At 40.8% G+C, this 26843-nt stretch overlaps 1 protein-coding gene across 2 annotated transcripts in view; it reads right to left on the reverse strand.

The window, feature by feature from the left end:
• Window positions 1-26843, reverse strand: part of TBC1D30 (TBC1 domain family member 30) — an 81037-nt gene that overhangs the window by 27107 nt on the left and 27087 nt on the right. Inside the window, exons 1-5 of one of the 2 annotated variants that reach the window (XM_077775246.1) lie at window positions 15445-15479; window positions 11683-11744; window positions 11106-11171; window positions 8453-8578; window positions 4019-4204 (exon numbers count right to left, since the gene is read on the reverse strand). In XM_077775246.1, coding sequence (XP_077631372.1) covers window positions 4019-4204; window positions 8453-8518 — 252 coding nt within the window. In that variant the 5' untranslated portion in view covers window positions 8519-8578; window positions 11106-11171; window positions 11683-11744; window positions 15445-15479. Of the gene's footprint in view, window positions 1-4018; window positions 4205-8452; window positions 8579-11105; window positions 11172-11682; window positions 11745-15444; window positions 15480-26843 lie in introns of those variants that run through there. The other variant, XM_077775245.1, reaches the window with a different exon arrangement.

Genomic DNA, 26843 nt, shown 5'->3' on the forward strand with positions numbered 1-26843 from the left:
AAGGAAAAATAGTGGAAATAAAGAACAGTCTCTTCAACAAATGTTGCTGGAACAAAGTAGACATCTATCTGCCAAAAAATTAATCTAGACACAAAACTCACACCTTTCACAAAATTGACTCAAAATAGATCACAGACCTAAACATAAAATGCAAAACCATAAAACTCCTAGAAGACAACATAGCCTAGATGACCTTGGGGTATGGTGATGACTTTTTAGATACAACAGCAAGGATACAATCTAAGAACGAAATCACTGGGAAGCTAGATTTCTTTAAATAGAAACTTCTGCTTTGTAAAAGACAATGCTGAGAGATAGAGAAGACAAGCCACAGACCAGGAGCAAATATTTGCAGAAGGCACATCTGATAAAAGACTGTTATCTAAAACACACAAAGAATTCTAAAAGCTCAAAATAAAGTAATCTGTTGGATCAAATGGACCAAAGACTTTAACAGATACTTCATCAAAGATGTGTGCAAATGGCAAATAAGCATATGAAAAGATGTTTCACATCATACATCATCAGAGAAATTCAAATTAAAATGAGATACACCGATTAGAATGGCCAAAACCTGGAATGCTGACACCATCAAATGCTGACGAGAATGTGGAGCAACAGGAAATCTCATTTGTCACTGGTGGGAATGCAAACTCGTACAGTCACTTGAGAAGATAGTTTGGCAGTTTCTTACAAAATTAACTATACTCTTACCATATGATCCAGCAATCACACTCCTTGGTAGTTACCCAAAGGAAGTGAAAACCCAGATCTATAAAAAAAACCTGTACATGGATGTTTACGGAAGCTTTATTATCTGCCAAAACTTGGAAGCAACAGAGATGTCCTTCAGTAGGTGGATAGATAAAAAAACTACATATAGCCAGACAATGGAATATTATTCAGCACTATAAATAAATGAGCTGTCAAGTCACGAAAAGACATGAAGGAACCTTAAATGCATGTTACTAAGTGAAGGAAGCCAATCTGAAAAGGCTCCATACTCTATGATTCTAGCTATACGACTTTCTGGAAAGGGCAAGGCTGTGGAGACAGTAAAAAGATCTCTGGTTGCCAAGAGTAAGGGCAGGGGGGATGTGTAGATAGAGCACAGAGCATTGTTGGCGCAGTGAACACCCTCTGTATAAATACTATAATGATGAATACATGTTGTTAAACATTTGTCCAAACCCACAGAACGTACAACACCAAGAGTGAGTCCTAATGGAAACTACGGACTTTAGTTGATTATGACATGTTGATACAAGTTCATGGATTGTAACAAAAGTACCTTTGAGCATGACACGGATAACAGGGGAGGCTGTGCATGTGTTGGAGCGGGTGGCATAAGGAAATCTCTGTATCTTCCTTTCAGTTTTTCTGTGAACCTGAAACTACTCTCAAAACGTTCTGTAATTTGTGAAAAATAAATAATGAAGGAGCTTCAAAGTTTTAACAAGTAGTTAAAAAGTTACTAAGAAAAACAGTAAGTGCTGAAAAGCAAGGAAATGGTTTACCTCCTTCTAAATTAAACTATATATTTGCCTAATAATTAAAACTTGCACAAAAAAAAAAAAACTTGCAGAGGCCAAAATAGCTGCTAACAAACACTGATACCAACATCTTCCTTTGCATCTGAAATGATTCTTCATGAATCTAATCTTCCTCTGCATATTCAATGTCTAACCACAAGATTCCTAAATAATGATGATGCCATTTCAGTTCACAGAGTTTTCTTAGAGACAGAAATATAAATATGCAGCTCCTCAGCTTTACCTAATCCTTCTTTTTTATGTGAATTTTTAGTTTCCCAAGTATCACTAAGCCTTTCCATGATTTGATTGGCATGTATAACCCCTCCCCCAAACCACTCTACCTCACCTGCTAACCTGAATTGCTTATTCCAACTTCTCAACAGAACAGTTCTCATCTTATAGGCATAGAAATTACATCTGAAAAGACAAAACTGACTAAAGCTGATACACTGAATAAACGAAACTGCTTCTTGATAAAAAAAAATAACATTTTAAATTCATATATTTGATTTGTCACTGGCTCCTCCCTCCCCCACTTATTTGACGAACATGTAGCTTCAGAGCTGTTTCCTTAAATATGTGAATGGAAAAAGTGAAAGGGTGAATACAGATTTAGACTATGTCAGGCTGGCTTTCTAATTAATTCCACCATGATGGGATTAAAACCAGAAGGGACATTTGTTTGTTTTTCCATATGACCTTAGTCAGTGATTGGGAATATCACTAAGATTATTTACCACAGTCAAACACAAGGCCAGGCTTGGGGGAGGCTCCTGAATACAAAGACTAAAGTATCTATTCCATCCATCCCAAAGTACTGCAATCAATAGTAGATTGAGAGTTCAAACATGAATTAGCAACCCCGTAATGCCCCAAGCTAATAAAGGAGTAGTCATCCTGCACATGTGAAATGCTTCATTTCTCATAAAGATTATTTCTGGTGATTCACTGACTCACATTCCAATTTATAAGCTTAAATTGCTTGTGACCCATCTCAAAGTGTTTCTGGATTTTTTTTAAATGAAGGTTCCTAGCATCCAAGATTAAAAGATAGTAAAATAGGGGCGCCTGGGTGGCTTAGTCGGTTAAGCGTCCGACTTTCGCTTAGGTCATGATCTCGTGGTTCGTGGGTTCAAGCCCCGCGTCGGGCTCTGTGCTGACTGCCAGCTCAGAGCCTGGAGCCTGTTTCAGTCTGTGACTCCCTCTCTCTCTGACCCTCCTCTGCTCACGCTGTCTCTCTCTCTCCTAGAAATAAATAAAAAAAAAAATTTAAAAAAAAGATAGTAAAATAGAATTCACTTCCATAACTTTTCTCCACAAATACCTTCCATAATAGACACTCACTCTCAGCCTACCTCCTCCATACCTCACCCCATATGTGAAAGAGTAAAGCAACTCAATAACAAGACCCAACCAGAATTAAGCATAATTTGTGGAGAAGTAGGCAGTGTCTAACATGACCTTTCATGTCCCCACCTCTTGGTAGTCACACCCTTGTGTAAGCCCTTCCCCTTGAGTAAGAGCTAGCCCTAGTGACTGGCTTCTAATGAGCAGAATATAACAAAAATGATAAAAATGTAACTTGATATTAGGCTACAAATCTGCAACTTAGTCTCTCCTACCTTGCTCATTCTCTTTTATTCTCTTACTCTGAGGGATGCCAGCTGCCTTGTTGTGAGATAGAGACATGGCAAAGAAGTAAAAAAGGCCTCAGGCCAACAGACAGCCAGGAACTTGGGCCCTCAGTCCAACAACCTGTGAGAAATCAAATCTTGCCAACAACCACATGAACCAACTTGGAAGTGAATGCCGTCCGCAAGTGAGCTTTCAGATGAGACTGCAGACTCAGCCAACAGTTTCAATGTCACAACGACACAACTTTGAGCCAGCTAAGCTGCACTCAGATTCCTGACTCAAGGAACCTATGAGGTAAATCATGTTTGCTATTTTAACTAGCTAATTTGTTATGCAACAACAGATAATTAATATAGTTAGTATTCAACCTGCTTTAAAAATATGATGTTTCATGGGTGCCTGGGTGGCTCAGTCAGTTGAACATCGGACTTTGGCTCAGATCATGATCTCACAGTTCATGACTTCAAGCCCTGTGTCAGGTTCTGTGCTGACAGCTGACAGCCTGGAGCCTGCTTTGGATTCTGTGTCTCTATCTCTCTCTCTCTGCCCCTCTCTCACTCATGTTCTGTCTTTCTCTCTCTCTCTCAAAACTAAACATTAGAAAATTTTTTTTTAAAATACGAGGTTTCATAAGCGAGACTAAAAACATAATGATTCTACTCACATTTGGAAGCTACGTGAGTTTGTCACTTGACCTGGCTTTAACATGGGGGAAATGTTATTATGGGTAATAACAAATGTGCAGCAAACTCGTTGGAAGGCAGTGGGACATCAGGGAAGAGACATTACAGTTCCAATATGTGACTCTCAGAGAACTTCAGTTGGCCTCTTCAGAGCCTGATACTCACTTTCAGTGCATCCCCTTCATTGCCTTCCACCACTTCCAGAATTAGAGCAGCCAGGATGTTAAAGCCTTGGCAGTACCCAACATTCTTGTTCCATCGGGCATAGGCCAAAAGAACCCGTTTTAACACAACTCTGTCCTGCTCAGCCTCCTGGCCACAGTAAGAACTGCAGCCTGTGCGGTGAAGATCCTTAAGAAGAGAAACAGTATTTTTTTAAAGGCTCCTTACAGTCTCTTGAAAAAAAAAAAAAAAAAAAGCCTTTAGTTGTATCTCTGTTTCAGCATTAAATAGAATCATATCATAAACATGCATTTTAGTTTTTTATTATTTTTCTAAGTTTATTTATTCTGAGAGGGTGGAGAAGGGCAGAGAGAGAGGGAAAGAATCCCAAGCAGGCTCTGTGCTGTCAGCACAGACCCAACATGGGGCTCGAACTCACAAACCTTGAGATCATGACCTGAGCTGAAACCAAGAGTTGGATGCTTAAAGCTGAGCCACCGAGGGGCCCCAATATGTATTTTAGTTCTTAAAACTATAGTGTACCCTAGACACATGAGCCAAAGCAATTTTTTAAATTTTCTTTTTCCTAATTTTTTTAATATTCTAAGATACATTTTTTTTTCCAGTTTTATTGACATATAGTTGACTAAGAACATTTTCAAGGGGAATTTCAGTCAAATTTTCTAACTTTCCAATTTTCTATCAAATTTAAATTGTTTTCAGATTAATACAAATGTGATTCAGAATTAACAAAAATTACATGACAATTCTACATAAATTGACAGTTTCTTTTAATACTATGTCTCAGATAAAACAATGGTCGCTTCAGTACACATTTGACAGATGCTAACATTATTCCTTTCTCTAAAACGTGATATAATATTTACCTATTAAAACTCTAGGGGCGCCTGGGTGGCTTAGTCGGTTAAGCGTCCGACTTTCGCTTAGGTCATGATCTCGCGGTTCATAGGTTCGAGCCCCGCGTCGGGCTCTGTGCTGACTGCCAGCTCAAAGCCTGGAGCCTGTTTCAGTCTGTGACTCCTTCTCTCTCTGACCCTCCCCTGCTCACGCTGTNCTCTAATATGAGGAGAAAAATCAAAATAGCAAAAAATGCAATCTGCATTGTAGAGAGAAAAACCATTCTGTCCAAGACAGAGAAATCTTTCTATCTAAATTGTTTTATAAATTTGTATAAAAAGGAAACATTTGTTGTACTTTAATATTTAATGAGAGCAATACATATAATTTAATAACTAAGCTGAGACTATGATTTTCAGGAGCTAATGTCATTTTACTGACAGTGCATTCACTTCAATGAGAAAAATGAAACATTCTCTTAATAACATGATTGTTACAAATGTACATTGCCTTAATTCACAATTTAAACAGAAAATATTTCAAATATGGAGTACTTTGAGGCAACTGGGTGGCTCAGTCATGATCTCACAATTCAGGCTTCAAGTCCCACATCAGGCTCTCTGCTGTCAGCATGGAGCCTGCTTCGGACCCTCTGTCCCCTCTCTCTCTGACTCTCCCCCACTCGCTTGCTCACGTTCTCTCAAAAATAAAGGAAAACATTTGTTAAAAATATATGGAGCACTTCATCTCTGAGAAACATTCTGAAATTCCAAATAAAGAGCTGCAATAGGGATAGTGCAGAGACTTTTAAAACATACAAAATAAAATTTTATAATTGTTTTTGACATTTGTCTGAAACAGATCAAGTTAGATCACATAGAAAGCTCCTTTCAGTTAGTTCTTCCTTATGAAAAAAGTATCTTCAAATCTGCCAAAACCTTACCCATCTTCTGGTGGCCAAAATTTATGAGACAACTTTCCTTTTAAAACCCCAGATCAGGGGTGCGTGGGTGGCTCAGTCAGTTAAGCCTCTGACTCATGATTTTGGCTCAGGTCATGATGTCACGGTTCATGAGTTTGAGCCCCATGCTGACAGCACAGAGCTTGCTTGGTATTCTCTCCCTCTCTCTCTATCTCTACACCACTCACACAAGCAGTCATGTGCATGTGCTTGTCCTCTCTCTCTCTCTCTCTCTCTCTCTCTCAAAATACCCCGCATCAGGTTAAAAATAACCCAACTTCTGGGTGCCTGGGTGGTCAGTCGGTTAAGCCCCGACTTCAGCTCAGGTCATGATCTCACGGTTCATGGGTTCAAGCCCCGCATCAGGCTCTGTGCTGACAGCTAGCTCAGAGCCTGGAGCCTGCTTCAGATTCTGTGTCTCCCTCTCTCTCTGACCCTCCCCTGCTCATGCTGTCTGTCTGTCTGTCTCTCTCTCTCTCTCACAAATAAAAACATTAAACAAATTTTAAATAACCCAACTTAGCATTACACTGTAATGAACTCATATAAAATCAAAAGCCATGTGCTAGAGGCTTATGTAAGAGAACAATAGTGGGATCAAATTGAATCAGCATCCTTGGCTTTTGGCAACAGGCCCTAACCAACTGTAATAACCCCAGTAGACAAACCACTGCTGCCTCCACAGCTGGTTGGAACCCTTGATCATCTAGTTTAAAGTAGACCCGTCAGTCAATCTAACTATCTTCATAAATTAACAGTTAAGGTGGCACAAAAACAGACACTCAGATCAATGGAACAGAATGGAGAACCCAGAAATGGACCCACAAAATTATGGCCAACTAATCTTTGACAAAGCAGGAAAGAATATCCAATGGAATAAAGACGATCTCTTCAGCAAGTGGTGCTGAGAAAACTGGACAGCAACAGGCAGAAAAATGAACCTGGACCACTTTCTTACACCATACACAAAAGTAAACTCAAAATGGATCAAAAACCTAAACGTAAGACAGGAAGCCATCAAAATCCTAGAGAAAAGCAGGCAAAAATCTCTTAGACCTTGGCTGCAGCAACTTCTTATCAACACGTCTCCGGAGGTAAGGGAAACAAAAGCAAAAATGAACTATTGGGACCTCACAAAATAAAAAGCTTCCGCACAGGGAAAGAAACAATCAGCAAAACTAAAAGGCAACCAACAGAATGGGAGAAGATATTTGCAAATGACATATAAGATAAAGGGTTAGTATCCAAAACCTATGAAGAACTTACCAAATTCAACACCTAAAAAACAATCCAGTGAAGAAATGGGCAAGAGACATGAATAGACACTTCTCCAAAGAAGACATCCAGATGGCCAACCAACACATGAAAAAATGCTCAACATCACTCATCATCAGGGAAATACAAATCAAAATCACAATGAGATACTACCTCACACCTGTCAGAATGGCTAACATTAAAAACAGATGTTGGCGAGGATGAGGAGACAGAGGACCTCTTTTGCACTGCTGCTGGTGGAAATGCAAACTAGTGCAGCCACTCTGGAAAACAGTATGGAGGTTCCTGAAAAAATTAAAACTAGAGCTACCCTATGACCCAGCAATTGCACTACTAGGTATTTATCCCAGGGATACAGGTGTGCCATTTCAAAGGGACACATGAGCCCCAATGTTTATAGCAGCACTATCAACAATAGCCAATTATGGAAAGATCCCAAATGTCCATTGATGGATGAATGGATAAAGATGTGGTGTGTGTGTGTATACATATATATATGTATGTGTGTGTATATATATGTATACACACACACAATGGAGTATTACTTGGCAATCAAAAAGGATGAAAGCTTGCCATTTGCAACTACGTGTATGGAACTGGAGGGTATTATGCTAAGCGAAATTAGTCAGTCAGAGAAAGACAAATATCATAGGACTTCACTCATATGAGTACTTTTTACTGTTTTTTACAGATACTTTGTATCTGTTTTAAGATACAAAACAGATGAACATATGGGAAAGGAAGCAAAAATAATATAAAAACAGGGATGGGAACAAAACATAAGAGACTCTTAAATACAGGTTATTGGAGGGGTTTTGGGAGGGGGAATGGGCTAAATGGGTAAGGGGCATTAAGGAGTCTACTCATGAAATCATTATTGCACTATATGCTAACTAACTTGGATGTAAATTTTAAAAATAAACTAAATTTAAAAATTAATTAACAGTTAAGGAATTGTCAAAGGTCCTAATAAGAGCCCAATTACTTTAATAGGAAATATACTCAACTTTAAATTTCTCAATCTGGGACTTCTATGTAAAAATCCAGTTAACAGCACTGACCCATGCTAAAGAAAGTAAAAGAAATTTCAATCTCCTATCGAGTGAACAAGATAAGCAAATAGAATATGAATAGAAACATTTTCTTATTACTGCCAACATAACAAATTTATGAAGACAAGATACTGTCAAAGTTCCCATAAAAAGGCTGTTACCTAATGAAATAAGAAAGCAGAAAATATACAGACATTCAAACCATAAGGTTTGATCCTCTATCCAGGAAACATCTGGCTCTGAGAATCCTCCTTTGAAGTCAGGACAGTAGGCCAAACTCAGGGGACTTACCTTGACTATCTGAATTCCCATTGAGTCATCATCAGGATTACTCCTTTCATTGAAAGTGAAGCGCATGGTTTTGTCCCAGTCAATAGCTATACTGTGCAAATAATGATCTGCCAAGGTCAACCAAACCTAAAATATTGAGATAAAGAAGAATGCTAAACTAAATATACAATTTCACGCTTCTTTATTAAAAAATTGTTATCACGGGGGCGCCTGGGTGGCTCAGCCGGTTAAGCGTCTGACTTCGGCTCAGGTCATGATCTCACGGTTCGTGGGTTTGAGCCCCGCGTCGGGCTTTGTGCTAACAGCTAGCTCAGAGCCTGGAGACTGTTTCAGATTCTATATCTCCCTCTCTCTCTGACCCTCCCCTGTTCGCGATGTCTCTCTCAGAAATAAATTTAAAAAAAAATTTTTTTTAAATTAAAAAATTGTTATCACGGGGGTGCCTGGGTGGTTCAGTCAGTTAAGCAACCAACTACTCCTGGTTTCAGCTCAAGTCACTATCTCACGGTTCATGAGATCAGGTCCTGCATCAGGCTCTGTGCTGACAGAGGGGAACCTGTTTGGGTTTCTTCCTCCTCTCTCTGCCCCTCCCCTGTTCATATACACTTGTACATATGTGCACTCTCTCTCAAAATAAACTTAAAAAAAGTTATTGCATCTAATAAAAAAATGGGAACTGATCCTAGATCATATATAGCCCACATGTAGAAATCAACTTTTCATTGAAATGTTTGCCATACTGAATTGCACCAATTAGAGCCTTTCATTTATTGTTTCCATTATTATTTGTTGAGCTTCTGCTATGCACCAAGCAATGATCCAATCATTAAGGATACTATTAAGAGAACAAAAAAATTTTCCATTTTTATTTCAGCTCACTGGATTAGCTATATTATCTTATATACATACTTGTTAGACTTGGCTCTGAATTGCTTTCTGTATATGGACACAAGCCGCCTGGTCATTCATGGAGAATGGGTCTTTTTTCACCATGGCGGGGCCTCTGCCTTTAAGTCATCCCTCTATCTCTCACAAACACACACAACTGACAGACAGGATCTCATAAGGAGAAACTTTTTAAAAGAGTCACTGGATATTTTTACTCCTTTGATTACTTTCTCCTGAAAAGCTGTTTCTAAAAGATTTTTAAAGTATATTTTGAAGATGAAGAATCCCCAACATTCAAATTCTAGGGGTATTAAGACTAGGTTTATAAATTAATATACTAAGAAAAATAAATATACTAGGAAAGCATTCTGAGTTTTGGCATTTGAACATAATTTAGTAGGAGTAACACTCAACAATATCTCCAGCCAGATTTTTCTCGTAACCATCGGAATCATACATCCAAATGCTCAATTGACACCCTCGATTTAGATGTCTAACAGACATTTCAACCTTAACAGATCCAAAACCAATCATCTAATCTACCACTGTGTCAACTGATACATGCATACATACGAGCACACACATCTTCTCCTTCCATCTGAGTAAACAGTAGCAGTACCTTTCCAGAAGCTCAGGTCAAAATCTTGAATGAAGTCATTGTTGACGTCCTTCTTATACCTTATATTCAATCTAACAGGGATTCATGTCAACTCAACCTTCAAAATATATCTAGAATTTTATCCCTTTTCTCCATCTCCACTACTGCAACCCTGATCTATGTGTTGCCTGAATTATCACAAGTTTTCCATTGATCTCTCTGTTTCTGCCCTTGTCCTTCATATTATCAAACCAGAGAGGTCTGTTTAAAATATAAGTTGTATCCTGTTACTCCCCATCTCAAAATTTCCCAGTGCTTCCCATCTCAGACTGGGCAAAAGTCCTACTATGGCATATAAGGTCCTACATGATCTGCCATCACCCTAACCCCATCACATTTATCTCTATGACCCTCTCTCCAATTGCATTCCTCTTTGTTCACTGGGCTTCAGCCATCCTGGTCACTTTTGCTTGCATATTCCCGAGGTGCTCTTGGCTAAGGGTGTTTCCTCTCTTTGGAGTTCTCTTCCCCAGGTAGCTCCCTCACCAACTATTCAAATGTCACCTTGCAGGGCGCCTGGGTGGCTCAGTCGGTTAAGCATCCAACTTCGGCTCAGGTCATGATCTCACAGTTTGTGGGTTTGAGCCCCGCGTTGCACTCTGTGCTGACAGCTCGCTCAGAGCCTGGAGCGTGCTTCTGATTCTGTGTCTCTCTCTCTCTCTGACCCTCCCCTGCTCACACTGCCCCCCCCCCCAGAAATAAATAAAACATCAAAAAAAAATTTTTTTTAATGTCACCTTGCTATTTAAAATTCCACCTCCTTACTTCCATTCTTCTCCCCTCACCTCTCCTCATTTCTTTCTCTGCTTTATTTTTATATTTTTATGCATGACACATCACCATCTGACACACTTTATACTGTATTCCTTGTGAGCTCCATGAGGACAAAAATTTTGGTCTGTTGGTTTTTCCCCCCACTCCTGTATCCTAAGTACCTAGAATAGTACCTGGCACAGAAGACATAATCAATATTTATTAAATGAATAAATAATGAAGAAAGACAGCTTTCAAATTACTAATCTAGAATATTCTTTTGGACATTTCAGACATTTTAAAGAGGAGCAGAGAGCTGATCCCTTTGCTCTGAGCCCTATGCACCCTCCTTACCTTTCTCCTCCATTCCTTTGGTATTCCTGTTGATAGTCTGCACACTGCCTTGAGAGCATCATACCACTAGAACACAGAAGAAATATTGGCAAAGTGATAATATTGATCTGGATAACCATTTTTCAACTTTTTTCCTATTTTGACATCATAGAGGATGATAAAATTCATATAGCACACTGAGATAGACAGAGTTTCTTTCAGCCAGAATTAACTACTCCAAGCCCCTCCCCCACCCCCTTACCCCAGGTACTCTTAACTCGTGTGACCTCCATGCAGTACACAATGGTTGGGAGGCTCTAATTCAGAAACAAATATGTGTATTATGGATTCAAAATAATAGCTCTTGGCTTTTTAAATTTTTTTTCCCAATTTACACCATTAAGAGAAAGTACAAAATTTTTCACTGCAAGTATAAACTCAGGCCACGTGTAACCTCATAAGTTAATCTATAACTTTAACAACTGACTCATGCATGTCAAAGTATAGGCTAATTTTCCCACTTTGAGAGTATATCTCAGGGTGCCCTATGGATACCCCAAAATAAGAGTATTTTCAAAACTAAAAAAAATAAAGTTACCTGCTGAAAACCATTTTGACCTAAAGAAGGCTCAAGAGTGAACTTCAACTTTGTGTCAACTCCTAAAACAAAAATATATAATTGTTATTTTGGAAGGTAATAACATGTTAGATAAAAAATAAAAGTAAAAATTAACCTGATTCTACCAAATCATCATAAAATTTTTAAAACATGTTTTTACTAAATTTTAGTCAATTTTGTTGAAATAAAAGGTAATAGTATTAATTTTTAAAATAAACAATATCCCATGGCTACTAGAATGGAGTTTATCACATAGAATGGTGGCTTCCACTGTTGTTTGGAGCCGTGTACAAACAAAAACAAAAGCATGACACCACAAGCTTGGAGTTATTCAGACCACCTCTCAGCTTTGGTTCCTAGTGTCGAACAAACTATTTAACTTGTTATCAGTCTCAATACTTTAAAATAAGGAAATAATATCTACTCAGTAGATTATTATGATGATTAACTATAAATCACCCAGCACAGTATAATTAATATTTATGAAACTTATGAAGAGAATTCTCTACTTACAGAATTTGTTTTCTAAAAAATTTATGTGAACTAAGTCTATGAAGGAAGCCTCGGTGAAATATCAAAAGTTATCAGAATAATGTCATTGCTCTCTCACTCATGGAGTAATCCATTTTAATAATCACATTTGGAGATTTTCATGTATCTTAATATTCTGTCATGATACACTTACTCATTGAAGATAAAAACAGTTTGTATGTTTAATTATAGACTAAAATATAACTACAGCTAATATAGCTACTACTTAAAGTTATCTACATCTTCTTTGATTCAAATCCCAAATCTATGGAAGAGAATAAATAGGAGAATACATCAAGACAATGTATAATACATGAAGACTTTATGCTATATTCATACTGGGCTTTTATTCAGAATTCCATGTGAGAAGTATGTGCTATTGTTCTTGAAATTACATAACAATTTTTACTCCCACATAAATTTTATTATTTTTTTAGTAAGCTTAATTTTTTTAACTTTATTTATTTTGGTGGGGGTGGGGATGGAACCCATGAACCATGAGATCATGACCTAAGCTGAGAGGAAACCAAGAGTCGGACGCTCAACCGACTGAGCCACCCAGGCACCCCCTCTCATGTAAATTTTATTAAAAATAATCAACTGAAAATGCTACGTATTATTTTTCTACAATTAAATCATATTTCAAGTCACTTTTTTAAAAACTTGTTACCAAAAAGTTCAAGGATCAATATATACCAAACATTATTAATAGCATTCAGTTTTACAATTTTTGATGTCATTATGACAATATTTTTGCTTCTCATATTGCAGATTAGTTATACTGAAAACCTCCCCACAACTTCCACTACTTAGGAATTATATGTAAATAGAAACAATCTTCAGAATTTAAAATTACAATAATAAGGCTCGTCTTTTTAAAAACATATATATGGAGGGGCACCTGGGTGGCTCAGTCAGTTGAGCATCTGACTTTGGCTCAGGTCATGATCTCATGGTTCACGGGTTTGAGTCCTACATCGGGCTCTGTGCTGACAGCTCAGAGCTGGGAGCCTGCTTCCATGTCTGTGTCTTCTCTCTCTCTCTCTCTGTCCCTTCCCTGCTCACTCTGTCTCTCTCAAAGAAGCTAGAAATGTGCTAGATTTGCCCAAGCCCATGACAGTATGCAGAGGTCCTTCTTAGGAGTCCTGAAAGAGTCTGTGAATACATGATATGGGTCCTAGATTTCTGAAGTCAAGTTGTGATAAAGCACCCCAGGCATCCAGGGGTACCTGGGTGGCTCAGTCGGTTAAGCATCCGACTTTGGCTCAGATCATGATCTCATATTCTGTGGGTTCCCGAGCCCCGTGTCAGGCTCTGTGCTGACAGCTCTGAGCCTGCTTCAGGTTCTGTGTGTGTGTGTGTGTCTCTCTCTCTGCTCCTCCCCTGCTCACCCTCTGTCTCTCTCAAAATAAAATAAAGACATAAATTTTTTTAAAAATCCCAGGCATCCAATCAATGCCCCCATACTTCTTTTCAAAGCTTCAGGACCACAAGCATATTCTGCCTAAGTAGATAAGATTTCCTTCTCCAAAGATCGATCAAGTACCCCCACATTCTCATCCCTCTGAGATGGTTTAAATGAAGTCCTGCTTCAGTGCAGAGCAATGATACAATGGCCACAAGAGCGCCTCCAGCTGGAGCGAATGATTTAAGGCACGATGAAACATACTTCTTGTGAGGTTGCTGTCCAGACGAGGGGTGCTGATGAGAGAGAGAGAGAGAGGGAGGGAGGGGGAGAGGGAGAGTGTGTGTGTGTGTGTGTGTGTGCGCGTGTGTAGTGTCATGACTTTTGCTTTACTGTAACAAAGACAAGGAAATTCTATCCAGCGCTGACTTACTTCAACCCACCTGACAGCTCTGGATTGCCTGTATGTATGACCGAAAATGCTCCCTTTGCTTTTTCAGAGCACCTGCTGGGCATCAGGTGCTGAAAACCTCCTGGGGTCAATCTAAACCACAACTATTTTCTCATGATCTAAATGAGTCACAGGATTTAACTGGAATTGATCATTCACCACCTGCATGCGATAGCTGAAATCAGGTCATTGTCTCCTTTTCTCATTTAAGGAAAGGGAGGTGGTTTATGTTTCATCTGATAGTCACGGCTGTTCCGGATTCAGAAATACAAAATACTTTTAACGTGGGAAGATTTTTTTTAAGGGCAAAGGAAGATGGTGAATAAATACTACAGTCTCTGCAATTAGACACTTCCACGGGAAGAAAAACAAAGAAACCACAAGGTTCGTAAAGGCAGTCACGCGTTCCACCCTTTGGGGCTCCGCGCCTCGTCAGCAGCCTCGGGACAGCAGGGCTGGGGAGGGCGAGCTCGCCTGGGACCCCGCTGGTGCCACACTGGGGACAAGTGGGCCTGAGCGCCGGCGAGAGTGCAGCGGCTCCCTCTGCGGCCACCGCTCGCCAGAAAGCCCTGTGCCCGGGCACCCGCGCCAGGCCCATAAAACCCCGGGGAGGCATGCCGAGTGGCGGAGCCGACGCGGAGTTATGCAGCCTAGAGAAGCAGGGATGTGTAAACAACAGGCCACCACCATAAAGGGCCTAGCCTGGCACACGAGGCGCGCTCCCGGACTTCAGCTGTAAGAAAGGATCTCTACTTGCAGGAGTGTTTCCTGCCCGCTCCCCAAACGGACACACAAATTGGAGGCTCCAGGCAAACTGACCCTGGCACTCACGCCGCAGGGACCCTCAGGAAGATGAACCTGATTTTTCCTTCGCAGCCGCTGCCTTCCCCTTCGACCCCAAGTAGCAAACACTCGCCTCTCTCCGCCTCACACACCTCTTTCAGGACGCGGCTTCCAGTGAGCCTGGAGCACAATTGGCGGCGCGGCCTCTGCCCGCCTGGGTAGCCGCCCGCACTCGCCCACCACGCGGACAAGGCCGAGCGCACCGCTCGCCTGAAGCTCCGGGTACAAACAGGGCTAGAACGCGCCCAGGCCGCGGGGTCGGGACCCCCGGGCAGCCAGCGGGAGCAGCCGGTCCTCCCAGCCTGGGGAGGCCGCTGCCCGCGCCCAGGCCTTCGTCCGCGCTCTTCCCTCCCAGACCGACCCAGCCCCGCGTGCGCCGAGCCGCGGTTCCCCGCACCGGGCGGCCCGCGAGCGCTCCCGGGTCTAGGCGGAGTCCAGCTGAGGCAGAGGCGCCAGCCCCGGCGCGCCACGCTACTTTCCAGCGCCCCCCTCTGCAGCCGCGGGTCCTCACCCGGCTCCAGGGTGCAGAGCAGCCGAGGCGCGGTCCGGGAANGGGCCTGGAAACCCCGGAGCCCGGGAGCCCGGGAACTGGAGAGCGGCCAGGGAAACGAAATGCGCCCCGGGACCAGAAGCAGCGGGAGATTTCCGCGCTTATCCCAAGACCTGGGAGGGGATGGACACCTGGACAGCAAGTCTCAGGTGCAGAATACCAAAGAGGTTCAAGTGCCCACCTATCCGAGCAGTGTCAGGAGAGACAGTCAGCCGACCACAGGACGAGTCTGGCAGCGTGGCAGAGAAGCTGGCCGGTGATGAAACACTAGCTTCATCCCCAATTGTGTTAAACAGATTCCTGGCAGCTTAGAGAGGCATGGAAATCACGTAAAACGTAATTAATAATGGTTATTTCTCCTGGAAGAATGGGCTTCAAGAAAAAAGAAGTGTTCGCATTTAAAAGCAGGTTTTTTGTTTTGTTTTTTTTTCTAGGAGAGAGACAGCGTGAGCAGGGGAGGGTCAGAGAGAGAGGGAGTCACAGACTGAAACAGGCTCCAGGCTCTGAGCTGGCAGTCAGCACAGAGCCCGACGCGGGGCTCGAACTCACGAACCGCGAGATCATGACCTAAGCGAAAGTCAGACGCTTAACCGACTAAGCCACCCAGGCGCCCCAAAAGCAGGGTTTTTTTTAAGTGCCCCCTTCTGTCCGGCCGTAGACCTTCGTAGTTTAGAACTATTAACTATCATTACTATTTTAAAAAGAAGAAAGTCATTCTTAAACTATGACAATCACCAGTGGAATATTAATCATAAAAATGAGTGAGGAATAGAGAAGGAAAGGAGGTAGGAGGAAATAGACATTTGTATTTGCTAATATTCAGAAAAGGAATACTACATGGATAAAAATATATATTTATGTGGGAGGAACAGTGTGGAAGAAAAGAGTGGAAAACAGAGACTTCTCTGGATGTAACTTATACAGTTTTGACCCGGAATAACATATTAATAAAAGAAAAAAATGAAAATAAATGAACCTAACTGAATATCCTGTTGATGGCACAAGAATACAGAAAAAATTACTAAGTTGCTTTAGAATACAGTGTTATGAATGTACATCAGTGGTTGTACTGTATTATATTGGTGGTATATTCCAAGGGCAAAAAGAGCTACAAAGAAACCTTAAATGTCAGTAAGTAGCATTATTATTATATGGATGTTGTTTTTTTAGTCCTTATGTACAATATGGGATAAAGTGAATAATGTTAATGTCAAAAGGAACCAAGATGTTCTCAGTGTAACCAAAAACTCAAGTGTACAAAGAAATTAAGGTTTTTTAAATTGGAAATACTAGTGTGAATTTGTCTTTTTTTTTTTTCTTCCAAAAATACATACAGTTGATCCTTGAACAAGGAATAACAGGGGAGTTAGGGTTGCAAACCTTCCCACCCACCCCCAAAAGGTGGAAAATTTGCATATAAATTTTGACCTTCCAAAAACCTTACCAATAGCCTAGTACTTACCAGAACCGGCACCAATAACATAAACAGTCAATCAACACATATTTGAATGGGGTGCCTCGCTGACCCAGTTAGTAGAGCATGTGACTCTTGGCCTTGGGGTGCTGCATTCCACATTGGGTATAGAGCTTACTTAAAAAAATTAATTCCTGGGGCGCCTGGGTGGCTTAGTCGGTTAAGCATCCGACTTTCGCTTAGGTCATGATCTCATGGTTCGTGGGTTCGAGCCCCGCGTCGGGCTCTGTGCTGACTGCCAGCTCAGAGCCTGGAGCCTATTTCAGAGTCTGTATCTCCCTCTCTCTCTGACCCTCCCTGCTCATGCTGTCTCTCTCCTAGAAATAAATAAAAAAATATTTATAAAAAAAAAAATTAATTCCTGGGGCACCTGGCTGGCTCAGTAGGTTGAGCATCTGACTCTTGATTTCAGCTCAGATCATGATCCCAGCATCATGGAATCGAGTCCTGCATTGGGCTCTACACTAAGCATGGAGTCCACTTGGGATTCTCTCTCTCTTTCTCCCTCTGCCTCTTTCCCCCACTTGTGCTCTCTAAATTAAAAAAAGAAAAAAACTAATTCCTATGCAAACTTTCAGGGCACCTGGCTGGCTCTGTCAGTAGAGCATGAGACTCTTGGTCTCGGGGTTGTTTGAGCCACACATTGGGTGTAGAGATTACTTAAAAATAAAAATAAAAATAGGGGCTCCTGGGTGACTCAGTCAGTTAAGTGTCTGACATTGGCTCAGGTCATGACCTCACGGTTTGTGAGTTCGAGCCCCCTGTCAGGCTCTGTGCTAACAGCTTGGAGCCTGGAGTCTGCTTTGGATTCTGTCTCTCTCTCTCTCTGCCCCTCCTCCCACTTGCTCGTGCTCTCTCTCTCTCTCTCTCTCTCTCAAAAATAAATAAATAATAAAAATAAACTTTAAAAACTGCATATTTGGTATCTTATATGTATTATATATGTATTCTTACAATAAAGTAAGCTAGAGAAAATAAAATCTTAAGAAAATCATACAGGAAAGAAAATACATCTACAGTACTATATATACCCAAAAAAAAAAAAATCCACTTATAAACGGACCTGTGCAGTTCAAATCTATGCTGTTCAAAGGTCAACTGTATACGCACTGAGTAGGTTTAGAACTAAAGACAACCCAGCAGCAATGAACACCTGCAGCACTCAGGTTGTGATATCTAAAAACCATTCCCCACTGAAAAGAACCAGGGCTCCTTTGAAGTGTGACTGATTCTAAGTCTGAGACAGAAAAAAAGTACAGGATGAGCCTGAACCATTTTGATGAGCTAAGGAAGCAAGGAAGTGCTCCAAGACTAATAAGGCCATGTCAAAAGGACCTAAGAGTCACATGAATAGGTTACTACTGGCCAAAAATGGAAAATTTCGAGCATCAAAAACAATGGCTGCTATTGATTGAAAAGTATTGAATATTTTTTTAAATGCAGTCCTAATGATATTCTGAAAGAGCTGGAAAAGAAGTCATTCTTAGGTCTCTGGCACACTTATTTGGGAATCAGTACATTCTGGGCTTTATGAAGTACCCCCAGAATCTGAGGACAATGTCAGAAATGACACAACTCTAATCATGAAATATACATTTCATATATAAGAATCTGTTAAAATGAGATTCCTAATGTGCAAAAGTAAAACCTGCCTCATTTGGGATAGATAAGCTACTCAGCTATGCCTGCCCCACTGGGGGAAAAATGCTTTGAAAAAGTCAGTACTCTTCCTCACCACTTGAGAAGATGAATTCATTGTTTAACCTGGTCATAGTTAACTGTTTGGCTTGCATTTCCCAACATCTTACACCAAGCTCAAAATCTATCCTTCATCAGCCTGACGTGTTCATAGTCTCAGCTCATGTTCATTTTCCTTTAGCTTTCTATTAATTTTAAAAAGATGTCCACTGACTGCTCCAGCCTATCTCAGCTGTGCTGAGAATAATAGAAAGAGAACTGATGTTTGGCCTTAGCCAATTTTTTAGAGGGCACCACAGGCCTCTGGGTGTGAAGATGGTGATGAATGGCCAGAATCAAAGGAAGAAAACTGGAAGGAGAGGGAAAATCCAAGAAAACAAGCCAGTATCTGCATGCACAGTCTCATCTTCCAGAGAGCTCTCATCTGCTCAAATCTTAGAGGGTTCTGTGTTCTCTTTTAACAAGAGAGGCTACTCACACTCAGTTGCCAACACTGGGCCAGCAGGAAAGACAGCCTCAGCACCCAAGAAGAGGAGCAATGGGCTCTGCTCTACAACTTTGTCTCTGGAGTGGAAGGGACATCCAGCTCCCACAGCTGGCTGACATGTGCCACTCAGACCAACCCCCTTCCCTTGGGTCAGACTCCATGCTCACCAAGCAAATGCTGGGTGTCATCTGACTTCCCATTGATTTTGCCGCAAAGAAGAAAATGCACGGGCCAGTTAATAGCCGTCAATACCGCTGAATTTGCTCAACTCCCAGTGAGCTGAGGAAATCAAATTTCTGGACTGACTGCCAAAGGAGAATCTAGACCCTAGATTGCCAAGCCACCTCGATGTGTCATGGCTGACAAAAAGCCCTCTTTCCAAAACTGTTCTCCAGACAATCCTTTTTTTTTTTTTTTGCCAGTAGAAAAAGGGGTTTGTTTACTTTCAAGATAAAAATTCTGTTTCATCTCTGATGTATTACAAGGAAAAACTCTTTAAAAAAGTTTCCTTGAAAACTTCCCATTCTAAACTATATAGAAACTGAAAATGGCAAAAAGAATTTTTAATAAGAGTTTCTACTATTATAGCAATAAGTAGCAAGGGAATTAAATATTATTATTTGTTTACATTGAAGAGGAAAGCCAGGATTGCCAACTTTTATAGCAAACAGATAATTAAACAAGCAGTAAAATATAATGGTCTAAAAGCAGCCGTGGCGCAAGCCTAGCATTATACTTATTGTATGACTCATGGTTTCTTATTCATGTCTGCAATATTGTTTTCTAGAAGCAACAGATGTCACCTGAAGTCAACTTGCAGAGGAAATAACACCAGCATGGACTCTGCTTGAAGATCTCAGGTGGCAAGATTTCCAGCCAAGGCCAACTTAACATCCCTCTTTACTAACTGAGTGATCTTTCCTAGTCAAATAACATCAGTGAATTCACATTTGGGCAAATCATATCTTGGCATAGCCTAGAACAATTATAATTTAAGCTGAAGTTGGCAAAAAGAAGGCTCAGTGAAAAACTGATTTGGATTTGAAACTTACTTGGATTGCTAAAGAAAAGGCATGTTTTGAGGAAGCATCCTGAATGGCTCACAGAGTCCAATCCCCATGGGACACCCCCAGAGATGGACTTTCCCAGGCTGCTACAAGAAGCAGGGATCATTCCGCTACCTCTGCACCTTCAGGCCTTTGAGCTGGGAGTGAGGCTCCCTTGAGAGCAAACTATTCCTTTAATAGGAAGCACAGAGAGCCCAACTTAAGGAATAAAAGCTCTGTCCCAACGGGCTTCCAGACGGAAATCAGGTCTGGGACTTTTCATGATTTCCTAATGCTACTATTTTCGTTTAACAGTAAAATCTTAAAATAAAAAGGGCCTACGTGCTTATCTTCAGGGACTGAACAGAACTAGTAGTGACAATTACCAAGAGAAAAAGCCGTGGAAGCCTGCTTTGAGGAGAGAGAGGAAAAAACCAAAGCACACAAGGAGCGGTCTTGCTTGGGAAAAACGGCCCAGGAACTCATCCTGACAGCTGCAGAGTTTTCTGGCAGTCATTCGTGAGTATGCAAGTCTCTGAGCGTCAGATGAGATCTCACCAGATGGCAGGTCTATGGGTCTCCCACTGGGCAGAACATGGGTACATCGTTGCACCCCTGCTAATTCAAAGACTGGGGGTCTGGTGGCATAAAGCCACTAGTCTCCTCTCAGCTCTCCCCACAACTTGAGAAGGTCTGTGAGCAACTCCTGAACAGTAAAAATAACACCTCCCCTACAGGGAGAGCAACTATGACCAGTACCGTCAGAGGCTAACACTCTCCTCAGACCGACCTGAAAGTAAGGCCTTAATAGGTAGTTCCCTCAACCCATTATCTAAGACAAAACCCACGCACTATGAGCTCATGGTGATGAGCATCATCACCATTCTCCCTTCATGAAAGAGACACAGAGGCACGGCAGCAGGAAGAAACTGAGGGGGAAGAAGCATCTTACAATTATCTGACACATCACATTATGTACACGGGACATTTTATTTTCCTTTTGTGTGATTTTCTCCCCTCAGTCATGAAAATTGATTTCTCTATTTAAATACAGGCATCCTTGAAGACACTCAGGTGTGGCTTTGTATTTTGTTTACTTGAGAGAAAGGATTCTATCAAGCATGGAACAGAGAAGCTTTTAAATTCCAATACCAAATCCACTCGGCACGCCCTCTACCTCCTGAGGGTCACTGTTGATGCCTTCTCAGGACTATTCCCCTTCATCAGATATGTTCAGGAACAAAACCACTCCTAACAGCTCCCCACACACACATTCAAATATTTTGGAGGAAGTATTTTAATAATCATCAGTTTTATCTACAGATCAGAAATTTTTAAGTTAAAAACTGATATAAGAATTTCATTCACATGGGGGATGGAAGTCTCATTTCTGGGTACCATATGGAAATGTACTTAAAACCCTGTGGCTAGGTCCACATAACCTCAGATACACAAAATTATGGAACCCAACCTCAGTTAACCCAAAATTTTGGAAGTCGTCATATTATTCCTCTTGGCCTCCTATTTTCTATGAAGTATTTTCTTGCCCCAAAATAAGTGATTTAATACTACGTGAGGTAGGTTTATGTTGACTAGAGAAAGACATCTGTATATTTCTTTCATTCATTTATACATTCATGAAATAAACATTTATTCATTAACCACAGTTGGAAAGGCTTTATGCTATGGTCTGTGGGAAATAAAAGTATGAATTCAAGTATATTCTCCTACCCTCAAGGAATTTACAGCTTACTGAGGGAGGGATAAAATGGGTGGTGACAGGGCAGTGTGAAAGGCTTAAAATACTATGTATTTAAAATATTATGTGAGTACTTGGAGGGACAGCAGTATCTTTACCTCCCCCTAAGGAATGTATATTCCAATGTTTTCCCAGGGCTATATTTCATTAAACTATTAAATTTCGACTGAAAACAAGCCAAGGATAAAGCTGATCTCTGCTCTTACAATTAGGGTGATTTGGCTCTTTGCTTCCATATCAGGGGTAGAGCTGGAAGACTCAGACCATTACTTTAGAAGATGATATCATTGTTCATCCTAGTCATGATGAACTACTTAGCTTAGCCTTCCCAACCTTTTACACCAAACCATTCTAAGATTCCTTTGACCCAGTCAAGGGATATGAAAAGAGAGGGCTTCTGATACCTATTGATGTAAATTACCATGGCTTAGAAATACATGTTCATAGAGAAAAGAAGGGTCATGTCTTTAAGAAGAATGTGCTTAATTTTGATGGTGAGAAGAAAGAAGTATCGGAAAGAGAGATCAGAGTAGACATTAATGTTGACTTGGCTGGCCTGGGAGCCTCAGATCACTCAGGGAGAAGATGCAGAATATGCAGGCTAATGAGGAAGCGTGTGAGAGCCATCACCCCGCCTAGTACGGCTCTCCAGGGGGCAATGTGATGTGTCATGAGAGTGCTGTCTCTAAAGGCAGGCAGACCAAGGTTAGAATTCTACTCACTAGCTCAGTGTGGACAAGTTACTGAATTCCTAGGTTTCCTCATTTTTAAAATCAATGATATTTACTTGAATTCCTGTATAGAATTAAACAGCAAAATAATAGCAAAAGTATAGAGTCTAGCACGTAGTGGTACAAAGCAGGCACTCAAAGCATTTACATCTGGGCATCCTTTTTTCCTTAGTAGATGTTGTTACAGTACAGGATAAGGTTAAAATGGCCCAGTGGGCAGTCTACCCAAATGTCTGCCCAGCAGAGAATCCAGGATCAGACCCACAGAGAGACCGACTGGCTAGAATGCCTCCCCAAGGTCCTCACCAGACATTCCTCCTCTGCCTTCACGCACTTGATAAGAGTGTTAAGATTAGCAGAGCACCTGTGTGCCTCAGTCATTTAAGCATCCAACTCTTGATTTTGATCTCACAGGTCAGGATATTACAGTTCCTGAGATCAAGCCCCGCATCGGGTTCTGTGCTGACAGTACAGAGCCTGCTTGGGATTCTCTCTCCTCCTTTCTCTCTGCTCCTCCCCTTCTTGCTCGCTCTCTCTCTCTCAAAAAAATAAACATAAAAAAAGAGTATTAAGATTAGCTTCATGTTTCCTCCAAAGGACTGAATCAGAACTGCTAAATGGGAGTTACAGAGAGGCAGATATCAGCAAAATTTAAGAATGTTCTACCTATAATAAAACACAGAGCCTCAGGAGGGCTTAAAGACCCTGTCTTTTGGAGTTCTCGGCACACCCAGCAGACAGGAACACCCTCAAAGGACATGTAAAATGAGGTATGTTCAACAACCAGTAACACTGAAATAGCTTCAATTTAACTGATATTCAAATTCTATTACTCTGTAAGAATCTCTCAATCCAATGCAAATAAATGTTTACCAACTGTTAATGCACAGAGAATACAGTTTGAGTTGTTATATTTTCAAGCAAACTGAAATTTAAGCAAAAAAAGTCCTTTTGGCTTCAGTCCTCATTAAGAATACTTTTTAAATGTATTATTATACTTTCTTGAACTTAAAAAGACTCTTCTGAACAAGCTGAATTTTTATGTATTTATTAAAAATATTACATTATCTTTAGATCATTATTCTTATTACATGAGAAACCAGGACGCTACTGGAAAGGAATTCCAAATCATTTTAGGAACCACTCTAAAAGGAAAATGCATATCTCCTGAATTATGTGGATGAAAGATACTTGGGTGGTGTAAGAGGAGGTTTATGGTATATCAATCAACACAGTCCTCAGTGTTTTAAAGGGTAGCATGTCTGGTGATTTACATTCACTTTTACTTTTACCTTCATAAAGATTTAGGAATGCACCAGTGTGGGCTGCCTGGGTGGCTCAGTTGGTTAAGCATCTGACTTTAGCTCAGGTCATGATCTCACAGCTTGTGAGTTTGAGCCTCTTGTCAGGCTCTGTGCTAACAGCTCAGAGCCTGGAGACTGTTTCGGATTCTGTCTCCCTCTCTCTCTCTGCCCCTCCCCCACTTGCACACTGTCGCTCTTTCTCTCTCTCTCTCTCTCTAATATAAATAACATTTTTTAAAGGAATACACCAGTATATTCCTGGAAATGGTTACGCATGTTTTCTAGTTTTTTAATGTCAACCTAAAGTTTTGGTAATAGAGAAAAACTCTTAAAGAAGCAGACAGCTTAATAAGTACATTTTCTGTGTGTTCCTTCTCTTCTAGAAGCAATACAAATATGACCTATTATACTCATGTGCTTCATAGAGCAGTGCTGACACCTTTAATTATCATTGTCTTTAGTCCTAGCTTATCACAGAGTGTCACTTGGCAGTATGTCTGTCTGGCCTAAGGCCAGAATCAATCAGATATGCCAGCTCCTAGGGAGGGAATACATTATGTCTTTAAAAAAAAAAAAAACACCTCTGGTTTCTCTAAATTTTAAACCTTCCTGATACTTGAAAACAAAGTACCACAAAGTATTTTGGAAAAATTCTAAATGATTTTCTAGCATAGGGCCTGACACACCCTAGGCACTCAGTAAATGTTTGATTTTTTTAAATTGTCTCTATGACACACAAAAGATATCAGATTGCAATCCTGAATTGAACATTTAGAAATGGTACCTGCGTGAGGAACTGAACAGAAATTTTTCCAAGGAAAAATTTTCCAAAGGCATATAGATGGCCCACAAACAAATGAAAAGATGTTCAACATCACCACTCATTAGGGAAATGCAGATCAAAACCACAATGAGATATCACATTACACCTATCTAAATGGCTAAACTCAAAAAGACAAGAAGTAACAAACGTTAGTGGAGATGTGAAGAAAAAGGAGCCCTCATGCACTGTTGATAGGAATGTAAATTGGTACAGCCACTGTAGAAAACAATATGGAGGTTCCTTTAAAAATCAAAAATAGGGGCGCCTGGGTGGCTCGGTCAGTTGACCATCTGACTTCAGCTCAGGTCATGATCTCACAGTTCATGAGTTTGAGCCCCATGTTGGGCTCTCTGTGCTGACAGCTAGTAGCCTGGAGCCTATTTCAGATTCTGTGTCTCCCTCTCTCTCTGCTCCTCCCCCACTAGCACTCTGTCTCTGTTTCTCAAAAATAAACACTTAAAAAAATTTTTAATCAAAAATAGAAATATCATACAATCCAATAATTCCACTACTGGGTATTTACCTAAAGAAAACAAAAACACGAATTCAAAAAGATTTAGGCAGGGGTGCCTGGGTGGCTCAGTCAGGTTAGTAGTCGACTTCGGCTCAGGTCATGATCTCGTGGTTGGTGACTTCGAGCCTCACATCGGGCTCTCTGGTAACAGCTCAAAGCCTGGAGCCTGCTTCAGGTTCTGTGTCTCCCTTTCTCTCTGCCCCTCCTCCACTCACACTCTCTCTGCCTCTCAAAAATAAAGTTAAAAAAAATTTTTTTAAAGATAGGCACCCCTATGTTTATTGAACCATTATTTACAACAGCCAAGACATAGAAGCAACGTAAGTACCCACTGACAGACAAATAAATAAGACTGATGTATTATAAATATACAATGGAATATTACACAGCCATAGAAAGGCCATTTTGTGACAACATGGATGCACCTAGAGGGTATTATACTAAATAAGTCAGACAGAGAAAGACAAATACTGTATGATTTCACTCATATGTGGTATCTTAAAAACAAAATAAATGAATAAACAAACAAAAAGCAAAAGCAGAACTATGGAGAACTGAGGGTTACCAAAGGGAAAGGGGTGGGGATATGGGCAGAATGGATAAAGGAGAGTGAAAGATGCAGGCTTCCAGTAATGGAACGAGTAAGTTCTGGGAATGAAAGGCACAGCAAAGGGCATATAGTCAGTGATACTGTAATAGCATTGTCTGATGACAGATGGTAGCTATACTTGTGGTGAGTGCAGCATGTCATATAGAGAAGTGGAATCACTATGTTTTACACCTGAAACTGTACCATTGTGTGCCAACTATACTCAAATAAAAAACATTTTTTTAAATATCTTTATTTATTTCTAGGAGAGAGAGAGAGAGAGAGAGAGAGAGAGAGACAGCGGGAGCAGGGGAGGGTCAGAGAGAGAGGGAGACACAGACTCTGAAATAGGCTCCAGGCTCTGAGCTGGCAGTCAGCACAGAGCCCGACGCAGGGCTCGAACCCACAAACCGTGAGATCATGACCTAAGCCAAAGTCGGACACTTAACCAACTAAGCCACCCAGGTGCCCCAATAAAAAACATTTTTAAATAAAATAAAAACTAAAAATGGTGCCTGCACATTGTGGTAATCACTTCACAATATATACATATGTCAAATTATTAGGTCATACACCTAAAACTAGTACAATGCTATATGTCAATTATTTCTCTAAAAATAATTTTTTACAAATGGTACCTGCCTTGACACCTGTATTCCATATGTCACACTTCTCCCACCCCCACAGCTGATTCATCTATGTCTTTGAATTATTTATAGGCAGATCTTTTCCTCTCAATGGATCATAAACTCCTTTGAGCACAGGCCTAAGTCTGATTCATTGTTGTGTGTCCCCATCCGTGCCTGCAGCTACCCATGGGACTCTGTACACATTTGGTACTCGGTACATGAATGTTAAAAATAAATGACATCATAAATCCATCACGTCAAGAAGAGGTCCATACCTTCCCACTCACTGAAAAAGAGCTTTTTATT

Source organism: Crocuta crocuta, unplaced genomic scaffold (assembly GCF_008692635.1).
Source record: "Crocuta crocuta isolate KB4526 unplaced genomic scaffold, BGI_CrCroc_1.0 scaffold97, whole genome shotgun sequence".
Classification (NCBI taxonomy): Eukaryota; Metazoa; Chordata; class Mammalia; order Carnivora; family Hyaenidae; genus Crocuta; species Crocuta crocuta.